This window comes from Schistocerca gregaria, chromosome 2 (genome assembly GCF_023897955.1).
Source record: "Schistocerca gregaria isolate iqSchGreg1 chromosome 2, iqSchGreg1.2, whole genome shotgun sequence".
NCBI classification, from domain to species: domain Eukaryota; kingdom Metazoa; phylum Arthropoda; class Insecta; order Orthoptera; family Acrididae; genus Schistocerca; species Schistocerca gregaria.
This window is the reverse complement of record NC_064921.1, coordinates 74,415,266-74,434,159: the sequence shown is the minus strand read 5'-3', so window position 1 is coordinate 74,434,159 and position 18,894 is coordinate 74,415,266. Positions and strand designations below refer to the sequence as shown.

The following is an 18,894-nucleotide window of genomic DNA, read 5'->3' as shown; positions in this document are numbered from 1 at the left end:
TTTTATATACTGCTTTTATATACTTTCTTGGAAAAACTAGTTTTTTAATTAAAATTAGTACAAGTGTTGCCACAAACTTCATATCAATCTGCATCGTTCCTCTGAAGCAAACTGTTCCGTTATTAAACATACTGCTTGATGTGTTTATTACAGCAAAGTATTTGCCATGATCTGACATGTCTCACATTCATTAGATGTTATATTCATCAGAAAGGGTGAACACTGTACACCAGTAGTTCGACAGCATGAGGTTTGTTATTGAGAAATATCAACTGGAGTGTGACAATATGTGACAATAATATCGTGTATGTAAAGAAACTACCTTCTGTCTCCTACACCTTTTTTATTCTGTTCTCTGCCTTCTATAAAGAATGTGCGACTAATTCACAACTATGGGTAACAATAAATGCCTTACGAGAATACGCCGTGTGGTGAAAATACACACAGGGAAGAGGTTGTGGGTTAAGGAAAAAAAAACACAGAGACAACTGTATTAATTCCATCACCATTTTATTGCATGCTCTTACAAAATTTCGATAAAATACAGAAGGAACACATTAAGACGTACACATTACTCAGTCATGCTCTTCACTTTCGCAGTTTACTTAGGCGAGGCGCGCCGTAAGGCACATCGCGACGACGTTTCGGTCGCATGCGGTCACACGCGTTCAGAAACCTGCTCTCTTTCTCCAAACACTTCTGCTAGCCTGTATCTGAACACTGCCACTTGATTTTGCTCTCGAAATTCGTCCAAGGCATTTAATCGCATCGGACAAATCTCTGTTCAACTTCCAGAAAAGCACATTTCTTTTTTACAAATTAGAAAAGCAAACCCATCGATTGTCTTCGTTCGCTAGACAGCATGTTTACATCGAGACAAGCGCACCCCCGCAAGCAACGCAAAAGATGAAAACAACCAAAACAATCATAAAAGGGGACAAATTTACACGCAGACACTCAAAAAATGGCAAATCTCATTCACAGTCAAACCTTTCATACGGGGTACGGTATTTACAAAGGACAAACACTACAAAACATACCGAAAACTAAGCAAAAACATTGTGGTTATTGCACAAAGGGGCCTATTATTAAAAATAAATTTAGTATTTAGAAATATTACACATTCTGGAACAGATGGTTCCGTTCAGAACAATACAATATAATTGCTACATAGTGTTTCTTTTCGAACAAAAGAAACCAGAGTACATAAGTTTTTCCATTGTACCAGCGAATCGACATCTCCACATTTGTTCTGGACAAAATGCAGAACGATTCGTATAGTATTTTGCTCAGAAGGCTTACTGGTTGAGTATTTCGCAATTAATATCATTATAAATAGGAAATAAGATACAAAATTATTACGCTGAAGTACGAGAGAATTAAAAACAAACTGATCATAGTCATAACGTGTACATAACTGTGTCACCTCTAGCTAATATCAACGCCTGAAGAACAAAACACCACTTATCATACACTTTTTTTATAGTGGTCTCGCAAGCCATACACAACTTTTAAATAATAATTACACATCCTTCGATTCGTCACAACAAGGCACTCCATTCGGCGACGTAGTTCCGTCGGAATGTATGGGTCGTGTGGGAACAGGCGGTAAAGCGGGGGTATGTTAACTGCTCATGCGCAACAGCAACGAAACCCACTCAGCCGCCTGTTCCGAAGCGAGGAGACACTTGTCTCTCTCTCTCTCTTGCAGCAGTCTTTGACACACTCAGAATTCACGCACAAGAAAACCACATGGCCCCTCCGCGCACCGGACAAGTTTCCGGCTTCAATTAGGATATAACAGTCAGTCGACGGCCGCGTTAGTGGCGACAGCCTGGTAACGAAGAGTGATAACAGACGCAACAAAGTGAGAACAAGAAATGCAAGGGCGCCTATTCAGACGAGCATCGCTCGCTCGCGGCGGTGTTTTTCTTGTGGGAGGGTCCTTCAGTCCCAGTCGCCGACGAACATGGCTCTCGGCGTCGGTGGGATGTAGGCTCTCGTCGGGATAGGCAGGCGGCCGTATATGTGGTTGTAAGGCGACTCTAGCGCCTCAGAGTCTGCAACAGAAACACGAGCAGCGTTATAGCACAGCTGCAGGAAGAGGCAGTCGTATTACACAGAAAGTGGGTACAGTGCTTCATCCCCTCCTGTTCTCTCCTTATCATTCTGAACTAATACGTAATTTGTCGATAAGAAAATTTCCCTCTACCTCGTTCCACTGTTTTTCGTACTGGGCTTCGACATTTCTTGCGTATTCATTACAACTGAGCATTTCAAAACTCATATGGTTCGTAGTATTCAGTTACCATCGTCTAACCGTTGCACCTCAACCTTAGACAGAAAAAATTTACTTATTTTTAAATTGTTTCAGTTAAGAATACTTCTCTTTCGTACTCCTTACTTAAAGAGGCATCAGCTACTAGTTTAACACATTTCAGATGCTGAGAACCATAAGGGGTCAAGGCACAAACACGGAGTTTCGAGAAAAATAGATGTTTGTGAAAATCAAATTTATAGGCAAACCACCACTCTCATTCATTTAACTCGTTATTTAACCAAGTCACAACACCCTATATCTCCTATAAAAAATAATATACCCACTTTATGTTACGAAATTTTAATTAATGTTTAGAGTTATTATTATTAATGTTAATACACAATATTTTCATAAATAATCTAGTATCAATAATGTCATTTTCTCTGTTGTATGGTTCGTAATTTAAGTGAAACTAGATTCAGAACATCAATAACAGGTACTAAACACATTATACACCCAATTGTGACGTCTCGCAGCACTTCATGGTTCTCTTTATTATTTTAGTTAACAACATTCTCCGGATTGAAGTTCAGATAAAATTATCTGTTCACCACAGGCATAAAATCCAGTAGTTTTGTTAAGTCCGTGTGTTTTAAATTTAATCTAGTAGTTTTGTTAAGTCTTCATGTTTGAAGGTTGATGTTCGCCTTCCACCTACGTATCTGGGCAAGGTATTATTATTATTATTATTCAAGGTATATAGAAACTGTGGGGAACTGACATCCTGTTGTCTCCCTCGACGCGGCGTGAAGGAAATGGTGACTTCACACGACTCCAATGAAGAGTATGTTACTCTAAACAGCAATTCATGATAACCTGTTGAAAACTTCATCGTTATAAAATTTCTGGATGTCCATTTTCACCAGGAATATCATCTTTTGGTTTGGTTGTGAGGTCGGTAACACTCGTCAAGTTTTCGAAATCCTCAGCGTCCATTTTACAGACCTGAATGCTGAGCCCAGAGAATGTGACGTAGTGGTAACGGCATTCCTTCAAGTGCTTCCAGCTTTTATGAAGAAATGGGCTTCAGTATAACCAGGGAGAGTTTCTACAGCAATGAAAATTTATGCTTTGGACCCATATGGAAGTGAATATCAGAGAAATAAGTGAGATAGCTTTTCTCAAATACACATATATACCACTATAACGGTACAACAGAATAATACTGGTTCACCGTAAGATCAACAGATGTCAGGAGCATGCATACATGCTACAATCACAAAACCGGTAACGGTGTGCTTCAGGCCCTTACGGTTCTCAGCACCTCGTTTTCTTCTTAAATTCACATGACTGGACACATTAAAAAGGTATTTTTTAACAAGGTGTTTTATAAAGAGAGAACACTGCCTATTAGTCTTTCATTGCAACATTTACGGGCTGGAAATCATTATACACTCAGGTATAGCTTTACATTGACCAATACTAATTGTGATATTTGTTTATTGCGGTGTTTGTTCGCCAGAGAGGTGGTGGAGAAAAAAAATAAACAGGACGGAGAGGAACAGTTACCGAAGACAATTAAGAAATTGCAAATGTCTTTTTGGAAATGAATGACAGATAATAGCAAATAAAAAGAACATGCAGCTGAAGAAAGTTGATACGAATTAAAAAAATAACTGCAAATATATAGAGAGACACCGAAAAGAAAAATTTGTAAGTGTAGTTGGATGTTAAGTTACAGCCACGTGAAGGATTTTCAACATTTCCATCTGAATAAAACATAACGTACAGCTAATTGAAACGGATCGGATGTTATGGAATAGCGTAGAATGAATGTGGAATGAAAATATTTTGTCGAGACCTAGTAACACTTCCCACAACATTTAGAGATCTTTGTCGTGCCATTTTCTAACAGTGATTAATGATTCTTCATTGGTAGTTATGTTACTAGTTACTACTTCCTACTCAATTTTAGTCCTCGTAATTACTTGAGGAAACTGTTCACGCTGTATGAGATCCAGCTTACATGTTCCGATATATTTGGTGATTTCTGCTGCAGTGCACAGACTGCTCAGTTCAATACTCGGATAATTTTGAATTCCCATCCCTGAAGAAGGCATATTTTATACAATTTAGTAGACTGATACCTTGCACTGTTAACATGCATGTACCTCTATGGTATACCTTCTCCATGCATATTATTTTCTTTATTGTCTCTTGCTCCACCCAAAAAATTAATTTAAATTTCTTACAAATAGTCATATTTAATTTTGCCGCTGCCGAATTAGTAGACAGTCAGTGCGTGAATGTTAGACACAAAGTGACCCACAGAAGAAACAGAAACCTTTGAGTTAATTGTAGAAAAAGGAGTAGATAAAAAGAGAGATCACATAAATGGAAACCCCCGTAACCATAGATTGGACATATGTAACACAGACGTGCGTAAAGAACCATTTACCAGAACAGATATTTGAAAGGTGACACACAAGTAGGCAAGTACATTCAGGACGAATTATGTATGTGACTTTCTTACTGTTCACTCGTAAATCAGATTCCCTTTATCAGAAGAAAACCTGGAGTAGAACTGAAATTTAAAGTAAGAACACACATATACACAGAATATATTTTAAATTTTGATAGAGGTGCAGGTACTGAAATAAGTATTTTACAAAATTTGAAGAAATAGTTATGTAAATTATTAGTGTTAGTAATTGTGTCGGAAAATGTGTCTTCGTATACTCAATTCCCAGCAAAAATGTTTATATTTCAGAAACTTAACTAAAGAATAAACGTAACATCCGTATAATTCTTTGGTTGCATATTGTCTTTATGATAAATTCTTTCTCATTAGTTCACATCACTTATTAACAACTGGTTAGTGTTTTTCCTTTCGTTGTGGCTGTGTACGGAATGAGCGATGTTATTTTCTGCCCCGTCCGCGATTCTTCTGAACCCATCTACAGTTGTCATTAACAAACACAGCACGTTGGTTATACAACAGCTGATTGCGTTAAAATTATCAGTGTCCAATATTTAGAACTCCCATTCAGTTTTATGTAGGTAACCAGCGTTACCTTCAGTACTTTCTTGTCCCCCAACACGGTATTATTTGATCTGTGAAATGACTGAAATCCCATTCGCTTGACGAAACCAACGTCGTGACTGTTCGATTAGGCCATGACTTTCCATTCCAGTGGGACCCACGAAACGGGACCACGAACTACAGGGAGTGCCACCTCACCTCTTCTACCATGAAAATTTTGAATCTATTTACTGCTTTCGACGTTTTTTGCTGCAGCTTGTCATTCATTAAAAAAAAGAAACAGAGAGTTCGATAATGTAAAACGGTGCAAGGTGTTCGAAATACTTAGGAAATAAATGTAAGCTATAGGTAAAAACAGGCAATATACAATATTTACAAGAGTCAAGAAGGGACAGACAATGAATAAAAGGCCAGAAAAGAAGTGATCGCTTATAAAGAGAGTGTGTTGCCGCTACTGTTCAATCTGAACGTCAAGCAGCAATGATGGAAATAAGAGACGGGTTGGGGAGTGGGATTAAAATCCAGGATTGAACGATATCAACGTGCAGATTCACTGATGACATTGTTACTGTTAATGAGAGTTGGGAGGAATTGCAGAACCTGTTGAATGGAACGAACAGTCTAAAGATAAAGACTGACAATAAATCGAAAGCATCAGAAAGGAGATTAACGATAAAGTTAACATCAACATCAGAGTTGTAGTTTTTGTTGTTGTTGTTGTGGTCTTCAGTCCTGAGACTGGTTTGACACAGCTCTCCACCAGAGACCGAGAAGAATACGAAACAAATGAATTCTACTAGTTAGGAAGTAAAATAATGTATAATGAATGAAGCAAGGAAATAAAAAGCAAATTAGCAGAGGCAAAGAACGCACTCTTGGCCAGTAGATGTCTGATATTGCCGAACATCGCTATTAACTTCGGAGAATGTTCGTTTGGTGGAGAGCATTGTATTGAAGTGAATCATGGATTGTGGGAAAAGCAGAAAAGAACAGGCTCGAAGTGTGAGAACCGTAATAGTATAGAAGGATACTCTAAATTAGGTGGACGGATAAGAGGAGCAGGTTCTTCAGAGAATCGGCGAGGAAAGGAATCTATGGAGCTGACAAGAAGAAGGGTCTAGATGAAAGCACATGTGTTATCAAGGAATAATTTTCCTGGTACTAGAGGGAGCTGTAAAGGTGAAGAGCGTAGGGGAAGAGAGAGATTCTAATATGTACAGAGGGGTTCAAAAAAAGGTATCCACTGTTTAAAAGTCCATAACTTGCAAAGCGATTGACGGAATTGTCTCATTTTTGGTGAAAATGTAGCTTAAAGTCCAACTTAAAGATATCACTGTAGGCGTTCGAAATGGTCACCATTACCATCCACACACAAACGATGCCGCCGACCTGCAGCAAGAACTAATGACTGCAACGTGTTCAGTTGCATATTTAAACATTAATGTACGATAGATTCTCGAAGTTCATCTAATGTACGTGGCTTTTGTCGATAAACGATGTCCTTTAGGGTTCAACACAGGTAAAAGTCCGGAGGAGTTAGGTCTGGGGAACGTGGTGGATTCTCCACAGCACCTCTACGGCCTTACCATCTTCCTGGTAGATTTTCGTCGACATACGCCCTAACACGATTTTCGTAGTGGTTTGGAGCGCCATCTAGTTGAAAGTAAACTCTTTCGTCTCCATACAAGTCTCGCATGGCAGGTAAAATGGATGTCTGAAGCTTCTGAAGGTACACCTCACCGGTAACAGTGCCGTCAATGAAGAATGGCCCAATCAAGCCCCGGTAAGACAACCCATACCACACATTTACTCCTGGCAAATTCACGGCTGTGTTTACGTGGACTTTCGGATTTTCGGCGGCCCAGTAGATGCAATTGTGGCGATTTACTGTACCATTGAGTTTGATCTGTGCCTCATCAGACCACACAATCATCTCTGCAAACTCTTCATCATTGCGCACCATGTTAGCAAACCACTCGCAGTACTCCATTCTACGATCTGCGTCGTCCTCGTTCATTGCGTGTAGCAACCGTTTAATACTCATTTCGCCATTGCCGTTGAACCTCATTAATGCTTTCGTACTTAAAATACCACTTCAAAGTTGACTTCCTTTCATCGAACGTAAGCCTTGCGCCGGCCATGTTTACTCGAGTAACTAGGTGCAACTAACAAGGGAACCTCCCCATCGCACCTCCCTCAGATTTAGTTATAAGTTGGCACAGTGGATAGGCCTTGAAAAACTGAAGACAGATCAATCAAGAAAACAGGAAGAAGTTGTATGGAACTATGAAAAAATAAGCAAAATACACAAACTGAGTAGTCCATGCGCAAGATAAGCAACATTGAGGATAGTGTGAGGTCAGTAGCGCCGTGGTCCCGTGGTTAGCGTGAGCAACTGCGGAACCAGCGGTCCTTGGTTCAATTCTTCCCCCGAGTGAAAAGTTTCCCTTCTTTATTTTCGCAAAGTTATTATCTGTCCGTTCGTCCATTGACGTCTCTGTTCACTGTAATAAATTTAGTGTCTGTGTTTTGCGAGCGCACCGCAAAGCCGTGCGATTCCTAGACAGGAAAACACGTCTGATATATTCTACACGACACTGGTGATGGCATGTGCGTCACATGACAGGAATATGTTGTCGACACACCTAACTTGTACACTTGGCGAATGGGTAAAAAGATTCATCTACCTTGCCCGATTTAGGTTTTGTTGTGTATGTGATAACCACTCCCAAAAAAGTGATAAAAACATAAGAGTCTGTCACATAAACTGCAACAAATGAATGCAACAGTTTCACAGTCGCACAGTTTTCCCTGTGTTCTGTCAAAACATATGTTTTTAACGCTTTCAAATTTTTCAGTGTGTAGACCGTCAAATCCTGCATATATCCGAGCAAATCTGAACATGTCCTGGAATTTTGGAGAGCGAAGTTGATTACGTATGAGTGCCTGAACTTTGATAATTGACACACGATCACGTAAACAATACTGCTCTGTGTACCTGTGCAGCTTAGCAAAATAATTGTCTGAAAATTTTACGCGAGGGAAGACTTGAACCAAGGACCTCTCGTTCCGCAGCTGCTCACGCTAACCAGGGGACCGCGGCGCTCTTGAGCTGACGCTATCCTCGATGTTGCATATCTTCCACACGGACTACCCAGTTTGTATATTTTGCTTATTTTTTCATAGTTTCACACAACATCTTCCTGTTTTCTCGAGTGATTTTTGTTCAGTTTTTCAAGGCCTGTCCACTGTGCCAACTTATAACTAAATCTGAGGGAGGTGCGATGGGAAGGTTCCTTTGTAAGAACAAAACACTGACTATCTGGCGAGTGTCATCTGACAAAACAAAACAACGCAATACAACACTTGTGTGGCGATTGCCGGAACTACAAACTATTACACTATCAAAGATGAGACAACTCCGTCAGTTAGTTTGCTAGTTATGGACTTTTAAATAGTGGATACATTTTTTTGGACCCCTCTGTACAACAAATGAAGACGTTGGTTGCAAATGCTACTCTGAGATGAAGAGGTTGGCACAGGAGAGGAATTTGATGCGGGTCGCACCAGATGAGGTCAGAAGAGTGGTGGGGCAAGTATAGTTTGTCCCCCCCCCCCACCTCTTTGATCGAGAATCGAGAGGTTGGACTTGGGAATTGGACGCTTTGTCGCGAGTTAGTAGGAGCTCAGAAGGAGAGCGAAAGTGACAGAGACAGGCATGCGTGTTACCGTAGCGGCAGCGGCTTTGACGAGTGCATACACACCCATGCCGCTGTCGAAGGAGCGCGCGTGCCACATGGTGGGCGGCGGGTGGTGGCCGTGGTGCGGGTGGTGGTTGTGGTGGTGCTGGTGGTAGAGGGCCTGCTGCGCCTGCGGCGGGAACGCGGCGAAGCGGCCCACCACCGACGGCGGGGGCGGCGGCGCCGCCTCCTTGGGCGGCGGCACGCGTGACGTCACGAACTTGGGCACACGTGCGCGCAGCCCGCAGTAGTACGGGTCATCTGCAACAAGAGAACACCACCTCGTGAGTACGAGTTCATAGCAGCTGGCTAATAGCTGCTCACTCTAGAATGGTTGGCTTCCTTACCACCCGTTAAACCGACTAACGATGTGCAATATCTTATTAAAGGTATCCAGACGCCTGTCATTAGACATGAATATGGGGCGTGTCCATCCTTCGCCTTTATGATGTCTTGAACTCTGCTAGGGACAGTATGAGTGAGGTATGTGAATGTCTGTGGAGGAATAGCAGCCCATTTTTTCAGAAGACACGAAATAAAAGAAGGTAGTGATGTTGGGCACTGGGTGTCGAGCGAAGTCGACGTTCATCTACATCTACATCTACATCAGTACTCCGCAAGCCACCTGACGGTGTGTGGCGGAGGGTACCTTGAGTACCTCTATCGGTTTTCCCTTCTATTCCAGTCTCGTATTGTTCGTGGAAAGAAGGATTGTCGGTATGCTTCTGTCTGGGCTCTAATCTCTCTGACTTTATCCCCATCCCAAAGATGTTCCATGTCAGGACTTTGGCAGGTCATTCCATTTCAGAAATGTTCTGTCCACAAAACATTATGCTGCTTTAGGACAGGTTAGACTTTCATGCTGATACAATGTCGTCTCCCAACTATTCCGCTACTGTATGCAGTACACGATGCTCAAAAAGTGTCCATACCCTTCCGTATTTAGCCTTCTCATAACCGCAAATTTGGAAACCACACACATACCACCCCCCCCCCCCCCCCATACTTCACTGCTGACACTACACGTGGAAACTGTTACGAACTCCAGGAGTTCAACACACCAAAACTCTTCCATCAGACTGCCACAGAGATAGCGTGATTCATCACTCCTAATTACTTCTTTCCAGTCATCTACTGTCTGCTTGCTACTGTCCCTACACGGCTTGTGCAACCGTGGCTGCTGATAGCACTTTTGAGTGATCCCTCCCACAGATTTCATGTAAATGTGTACAGCCATCGTCCTCAGTGCATAACGGTCCCTGTCCATCAGTGCATAAGGTGTGCCTGGTGTATCAGCTGTGGCTGTTCCATCGCACCTGTCACGTCTTGGAAGAGGAAATACATAGCCGCAGCTAAACCACTTCACAGTCACATCACCAGTAGTTGACTTAGGCAGCTTTACAAAAGTTAATATGTCCGTGATGGGCTTGTTACTGATGTACCATCCGAAGACTAGTCCACGTTTCAAGTCACTGAGTTTTCCTATCGGATGCAGTCTGCTATTACTGCTTCTCTACTGAGAACGCAATACACACCACTATCTTTTATGCTGATAGGTCTGCCTCTCATGACATCTTCTCGTCAGTTGCTAATTATAGCCGCGGGGGATTAGCCGAGCGGTCTAGGGCGCTGCAGTCATGGACTGTGCGGCTGGTCCCGGTGGAGGTTCTAATCCTCCCTCGGGAATGGGTGTGTGTGTTCGTCGTTAGGTTAATTTAGGTTAAGTAGTGTGTAAGCTTAGGGACTGATGACCTTAGTAGGTAAGTCCCATACGATTTCACACACATTTGAACATTTTTTTTCTTTTGCTAATTATATACTAGTGTATGGATACTTTTGCCCGAATAGAGTACATCATTTGGCTATACGTCATGCTGGCTAGTGCTGCATAGCTGACAGCAGATTGGTTTACAGTAAGCAGTGAAAATCACGCAAGATGACGATTTTTCTCCCTATTGCAGCAGCTAACTCAGTTCTAGGGGCATTTAACGTTGGCACGTGACATCTTTAATTCTGACGATCTTAAATAATTGACTCTAACATACTTAGGTATGACAAGTGTGGCTGTGACCAACATTTGCGGTCGTGTGACTAGGGCCTCTCGTCGGGTAAACCGCTCGCCGTGTGCAAGTCTTTTGATTTGGCGCCACTTCGGTGACTTGTGCATCGATAGGGATGAAATGGTGATGATAAGGACAACACCAAATCCATGAGCGGAGAAAATCTCCGAACCAGCCGGGAATCGAACCCGGGTCATCAGGAATGACATTCTGTCGCGCTGACCACTCAGCTACCTGGGGTGGACACTTTTGTGGTAGTCGCGACATTCGATAATATTTTCGGTATCACCCAGATAAAAAGTGATTAACTTTTCCTACTTCAAGTGCGAACGCTTTACCATGACTGTTAAAAATATCTATTGAAACTCTATGTTTACTGTTACTAATCACAATTTATTACATTTCCAAAAAGTTTTCCAGAGGTTTAAACCCGAATCATGAGGTGTATGTGGATTAATATGTGTTGTGTTTACGAATTTGGAGTAACTATTCACAAAATACTATATTAGTACATGGCTCGAAGAATTGTGGAGGTCTTTGATTGTAAAGATGAACAAAAATATAAATATAGAAGTACCTTCAGTGGTCACAGGCTCCGGTTTCTACCGTGTTTGCATTACACACACTTCGTAAACACTTAAATACGTCAATAGGGGATCTAGACTTTAATAAGTGCAAAGAATATACAAAGTAATAATGTTGTTATCAGACGCAAAAAACACTATTTTAGAGCAAGTCTGCAAGTAGTATAGTGGTCTTTGGTTGCTAAATGCTTTAAATAACATAAACAGATCTGCTAACAAGCTGACAGGGAGTACCGAAAATGATAGTTTCGACACGACATATTCATTTGACGTTGAGCTGCCCTTACATGATGATGTTCAAGACAGTACACACTTTTTAAAATTTTGCGTCTTATTATATTAATTCTCCCTTTATATTACAGCAGACTACTGGAAATAAGCCATCCGCAAAGAAAAAACTGTAGAATTCGAAAAGGATCTAAGGGCTCTTTTCGATTAGTACCTGGTAATTAGAAAAGTATTGTCATTGATTATAGCACATGAAATCATGATTTGTAACAAATGCAAAACAACATACAATGAAGCGACAGTCATGTATATCAGCGATGGAAGTCACAAAGAGATACCAAAGTAGGAAAATCCGATATATATCGGTTCATCCAAGTGGACTTTTGCAGAGTCCTCACACGTCAGTAATGCTACCAGATGCGCTTTGGTGACATCTTCGTTGCAGGCGTGAGGAGTGGTTAGCATATCTTTGTACTGTTGCTGCTGCATGTTGTTTTTGGTCTAGTCGCAGAAACTGGGCATCTGTTTACACTGGATTCCATTATTATTTATCTGGACTAATGCCATTCCCATAGCTGTCGCCGTGACTACAACAGCTGTTGGACCATACACATGTTATTAATCTTTAACATTTGCGTATTTATCAGTGCAAGACAAAAATGAAGACTCGGCCAGCATTTAGCTGTACAGGGTGTGCATTCCGCGCCAGTGGTCACAAACACTGCTGTATGCGAACTGTTTGTATGAGAGTTTGAAGATATTTCACTCGTTCGTAATGAGCTTGAGATATAGCTGCTTCTACAAAACAACTTTCTCTACAACAAGAGCGCTGACTGGGAACCATGATGAGTACACCCACATAGCAGCGACCACCCGCAATCGATTGGGTTGCTTGTTACCAGCAGTTACCACTGCGGGAGGTCTCCATTTGCAGTGCGTGACACGTGCGCCGCCTCGGCAACAGCACGCGACCTTCAAAAGGTGCCGCCTGTAGCAGGCAACAGAGTAATGGTACAAACATACTAGTGTGTTACCTGTCTGTGTCGTAGCTCTGCCCGCTAATAACGTATTTCTTTGATATCTTCAACAGCAAATTGGTCTTTAGCTGCAGGAACGTGACACTAGAATTCACCAGTACAGTAGAGTCTTGGCTATCGTGACAATTAATAACGAAGCGGAATTAGGGCTGTTACGGTCGTCTACACAAAAGGGAAGAAAAACATAAGACAGTCGGTATTTAACGATCGGCCGATTCGAGAGCTATTGTGTGCCGGAGAAGCAATAAATTGCGCTCTCCTTTTATTGCGCTTGCGAAGCGGCTACGCGGATTAATCTCGCAGCGAACGACAGACGCAAAAGGGGAAAAAAGGAAGCGAGCAACGTAATCGGTGAGTCCCGATTGGTGCGCATGCACCCCGGGCGCTGTCGTACCACTGTGCGTAATAACTGGATCTGGTGCCGACGTGCGAACGGTGACAGGCTAATGGGCCGCACATTCTGGATTCCGCCTCTGAGATGAGGCTCCGCACAGAGGCCTCTCAGATATAGAGGGGGGTAATTGGCGAGTACGGTGAATAAATTTTTCGCATGTGTTGATGCGTTCCGGCCGACGGTAAGGAGCGTTGTTCAATGGCCATGATGATGAAGTCATCAACGGTGGACAATGGGCGTTAGCTGATTAAGCCAGGGAAAATCGCTGGACGAATAACATCTTATTATCACCGCTGTTGCTATGATACTGCACAAATTGCCAATATAAAAGCCTTATACGACTTCTCGAATAAACCAGGTTTCTTAAAATGCTTTCGAACGAAAATCATTATCCTGACGTAACTTTTACAGCACAGTAAACAAATAAATAAAATTATTCACGCAGCTGTCTGCAAGAAATAGTGGCAATTACGAGGACCCCTACTGAAACAGCAGCCTATGAGCATCGCAGGAACAAAAGAAAAGTGCAAACGCAGCGAGCTAGGAAGAGGCGGCTGAAGACAACGAGACTCGCTTTCCTTCCTTGCTTGGGGACGCTGTCAAACAGAATTGTGAGGCTGGTTGGAGAAGGCAACATGAAAACCGTCTTCCGTCCACCGCCTGACGCGAAAGACTTTCTCGGCCGTCGAGACACCAATTAAAACTTAACCTACCAGGGAGACCGCCATTACATCGGGCAAAGGCAGCGGTGCATCTCGAAACGCTACGAGGAACATATCAGCTGAGTGCGACTTAGACATACAGAGGAATGATCAGCGGCAGAGCGTAACACACTTTCGATTTTTAATATGTCGAGCAACCGGTTATTGGGACAGCATTGTAAAGGAATTTGTAGAAATAAAGACGCACGAGAACCTCGTCGGCAGCGACGAATGTTACCAACTTAGTTCGGTGTGGAATCCCGCGTTAGCTGCAGTAGAACAAGATACATAAAAGAAATAATGAATATAATGTTTGCACTCAATTCTTTAAAAAGAGCTAAGTACACTCTTGCTCGTCAGGGGAGAGAATGAAATGTTTATAAAAAAAACTCGACACTACGCCAGATGAAGATGTTTTAGACACTGGTCGAAACGCCGCGGTATCTTATTAACGCTACCACCATACTGGAAACACGAGAAGTCTACGTTCTCACATACAACTACAAGGAATTTCCATTACCAGAGAACTGTGGCTTTCGGTAGTCATCAGACAATAAGGTTTCCTTCCATGGTAAGAAACTTAGGGATCCTCGGTTGCGAAGAAGACGCGACGCTAACCGCACCCGTTTGCGCGACATCTGTTAGAAATTTTTATTACCAGCAATTTTAAAGTAATGCTGATTATATCATAAAGCACACCATTCGTGTTCTGCAGCACGTGTCTGCGGTGTGTTACGTGATGAGAGCCACGGGATGGGTTAAGCGAGCCTTAAGCGAACAGCATCTGCTGCATGTGCAAGTAGTTGCTCGTAACGAATGTTCAAATGTGTGTAAATTCCTAAGGGACCAAACTGCTGAGGTCATCCGTCCCTAGACTTACGCACTACTTAAACTAACTTAAATCAACTTATGCTAAGAACAAAACACACACCAATGCCCGAGGGAGGACTCGAACCTCCGGGCGGCAGGGGCCGCGCAATCTGTGACATGGCGCCTCGAACCGCGCGACCACTCCGCGTGGCTACTCGTAACAGTTTGGAGTTAAATACAGCAGTGAGTACTTGTCACTGTAATGGAGATCTTCGCCTTTATTCTAAATGACCGTTTAATTTCCTTACTTAAGAGTCATTGGTTGCAAAACAGAGCCTTCCTTTACAGTTGATAACACACTGGAGAACTCTGTTTTCTCCTTCACTGAAATCTAACTAGCTGGTCTAGGTGTTCTTTCAAAACGGCTATGGGCCGTTCTCGAACGACAAAGCTCTTATTACGTTCCACGTAAGTACTCTCCAGACAAGGACACCATCACCGACATAAACAGTACCCTACTTTTTGACGCATTCTTGCACTGAATTTATGGTCTACTGTCCAGTCATAATGTTCTGTAATCAATGCTATCTTCTGTATCACGTAATATTCAGTTACCAGAGGGATTCATACGGTATGATACCACTCTACACCGTAGCGACGAGGTGGTTTTGCACGAGGCCCAGTACAGAAGCCTATAATGCAAACTCTGTTGACAATGACATTTTATGATCATGGAGGTGACCATAATACAGACACTACTCTCTGATTCTTGACACAATCGACCATCGGAAGGCCAGTGTCTAAACCTTCGTGGATATGCAGTGCCATATAGTCTGGACCTGATGACGATGTCCTCTCCATAAAACTTCTGCAACCGAGCAGTCATAACCAAGAAGTAAGGAAGGCAGATATGATTTAACTGGCAGTTGACTCCGTGGTCATTAGTGATGTAGTCAGTAGAATGGTTGACGACTGCCACAGTCACATATCATATTGTAATCTCTCCAACATGTCAACACTCCCCACGTGAGTTGCATATCAATATAGATCACCTGTAGTTACCTAATTCACCGTGCAGGAGTGTTAGATTATTCCTTGAGGGTGTTAGTTCCAACCTCTCAAGTGCTCCCTTTCTGCGTCCGTGTATATGCCATACTAATTAGTGCACAGCGCATGAGGGAAAAAAAGCCTGCGACCGGGATCACTGGAGCATTTGACGCTGCGTTCTAATCGTCTTTTTATCCCTGCCTGTGGTGTCTCCCGTTAGCAGTATATGAACTAAAATGCACCAAGAGAGCAGGCCGGTGTAACCGAGCGGTTCTAGGCACTTCAGTCCGGAACCACGCGGCTGCTACGGTCGCAGGTTGAATCCTGCCTCGGGAATGGATGTGTATGCTGTCCTTAGGTTAGTTAGGTTTACGTAGTTCTAAATGTAGGGGACTGATGACCTCAGATGTTAAGTCCCATAGCGCTTTTAGCCATTTGAGCACCGAGAGAGGAAGCTAATTGATTAAGTCACTGAAATCTTGCTATCCTTTTTGCAAGAAGTAAATCTCATATTCTCGTGTGGGCATCCTAGTTTAGTGTATCTGTCGTTTGTCCAACCCACTACAACCGAATGTAGCGATGGTTCCTTCGGTAAGGTTTCGGCCGGTCCTCCTTGAATCATTCCCCAACTGAGCTAGGTGTTACAGACACACTAAAACTTAACTTCATTTCTTTTCTCTTTTGTTTTTTTCACTGCCACTAAACGTGTTAAGGTACGCGATTGTTATGCCAAGTTGTTTCTCGAGAATAAGGAAATCAATTTGATACTGACGTGACTAATTTTTCGCCACGCACGATCTGGTCTGCGTGCGTCCGTGGGAACAGAGACGCAATGGCGCATCTTCCCAGAATTCCGTGGTCGACTCAACAAAAGACAGCGCCGGGTCGGCACGCACGGCGGTTCGGGCGAGCGCCGGAATGCCGTCCAATTTTGTGCGAATTAGAAGCTGTCACGACCGCGTCAGCGGCAAAGCGACAAGTCGCCTCAGTCTCCTTTATGCGCCACTGCTGCGGAGGATCCCGGCCGGCCCAAGAAAGGAGTCCAATTACTTTCACTGGAATACTTGGCTTTTGTGCGGAGGAATTCGATTGCCGCAGCAGATGGTGCAGTAATTACAGTCGGGCGTGGCGTTCGGGCGCCACACATGTGGCAAGTTTTTTTGGCTAGCTTACCTCCAACAAAAGTGCGACATATATTTTTTTTATGCAGTAGGTCGTCCTCCGAGTGGTTTGATTTCGTCCTATATTTCCTTCACTGGTGGATCCATGCCATTTGACATCGTCAATAATCAAATTTCTTATAGCAATGATCAAACTTGACATTTGGTGAACACGTGTTTTGTTTACATTTTTAAGTGAGTTGTTTATATTTTAATAGGGATTCCGCGTAGTGGTTCAAATGGCTCCGAGCACTATGGGACTTAACTGCTGAGGTCATAAGTCCCCTAGAACGTAGAACTACTTAAACCTAACTAACCTAAGGACATCACACACATCAATGCCCGAGGCAGGATTCGAACCTGCGACCGTAGCGTTTGCGCGGTTCCAGACTGAAGCGCCTAGAACCGCTCGGACACCTCGGCCGGCAGATTCCGCGTAGCCTAACGCCCATGTTGTTCCATGAAATCATGTCACCGACCACTACTTGTACTGGATAACTATGGTAACTATTTTTAATGTTATCAAATAATAATTTGATTATTTCATTTTTTATTTGTTCCACTGATATAATAACATTCGCACGATTTTCGCTCTCTGCAAATTACGATCTTTTTCTCTGTTGTGGCCTACTTCACCGGTATAGTGTAATACATATCCCGCCTCGACGTTTTCGTTTGATATCATACTTTAAATTTCCTTTTTAACACTCCGTAACGGGTTGGTACAGTGGTCCATTTAATTTTTATATTTTTATAACACCGCGTATCCAAAGCCTATAGTTTCCGGATTCTCCAGTCTTCTAATTGTAGGTGTTTCACTTCTGAGAGTGGATTTCGTCTTCTACGGAGATTCAAAACCTTTCCCCCGCTCAGTATTTCGCTGAAGAACCTCTTCCTTTTCTGCCCTACTATTCATTTTATGGCAGCTTTGTCTCACCAGAAGTACTTTTCCCCACAGAAATCAAGGCCATAAAATTATTTTTAAAAAATCACAATGCTAGGACAGACCAGATGATACACAATAGAGCAAATTATAAGAAATAGGTAATGAGCTAACAAAATTAATTTATTGGCAACAGTCTTAACACACATTAGTCTCATGTACAATAATATCCGACTGAAGGTGGTACAATAACATGAAACCTCCTGAAAAAAAAAGCTGTGTCGTATGGAAGAAGATGGTCAACAAGTAATCGTTCATTTGTTATCCGCGGAAATAACGGAAAGTACAGTAGATTTATAGACGTCAGTGATGGCTGTATAGTCTTCCATAGCAGACATCCAAATTCTGTCATTTTGTACGGTGCGTTCCTCAACTTCAGAGCAACATTTGAGCTTATTTATCTACAGAATCCGTTCGGTTTATTTTATGTCACTTGTTCTGGAAAGTGTGTACGTCTGGACTCATACGTAGCAGGCCAATGTTATCGTTTAATGGAAAACAGTAATTCGTACCAAAATAATTTCAACGTCCTTTTATTGGCAGTTACATGGACGTCCAATTTTGTTTTATGCTTATGGTCCATCAGAAAAAGCTGTGGTAGAGGGAACGTGAGAGTTCCCAAGTCTGTTTTGAACAGCGGCACAAAAAATTATGCTAATTGCTACTCTAGAGACGGATGTGCGGAAGGTAGCATAAAATTCACAGAAGTGAAACCTGACTACAATTGTCCTAAACGGTCTATTCTGCTCGTTCATACCGATTTGGTAGGAATCTGAAATACTGCAACAATCAGTTGAACGACTGTGTCATGTCAGTGGCTGTGTGATCTGCACTTTTATATACAATGAATTAATTTTGCGGCTGTTCCCGGCGGAGGTTCGAGTCCT

General features: G+C 42.5%; 1 protein-coding gene across 3 annotated transcripts in view; it reads right to left on the bottom strand.

Annotated features, from left to right (window-relative positions):
- Positions 1-493: 493 nt before the first annotated feature.
- Positions 494-18,894, bottom strand: part of LOC126336345 (uncharacterized) — a 595,954-nt gene continuing 577,553 nt past the window's right edge. For 2 of the 3 annotated variants that reach the window (XM_049999919.1, XM_049999921.1), the window contains exons 9-10: positions 9,068-9,304; positions 494-2,060 (exon numbers count right to left, since the gene is read on the bottom strand). In XM_049999919.1, coding sequence (XP_049855876.1) covers positions 1,948-2,060; positions 9,068-9,304 — 350 coding nt within the window. In that variant the 3' untranslated portion in view covers positions 494-1,947. Of the gene's footprint in view, positions 2,061-9,032; positions 9,305-18,894 lie in introns of all 3 variants that reach the window. The other variant, XM_049999920.1, reaches the window with a different exon arrangement.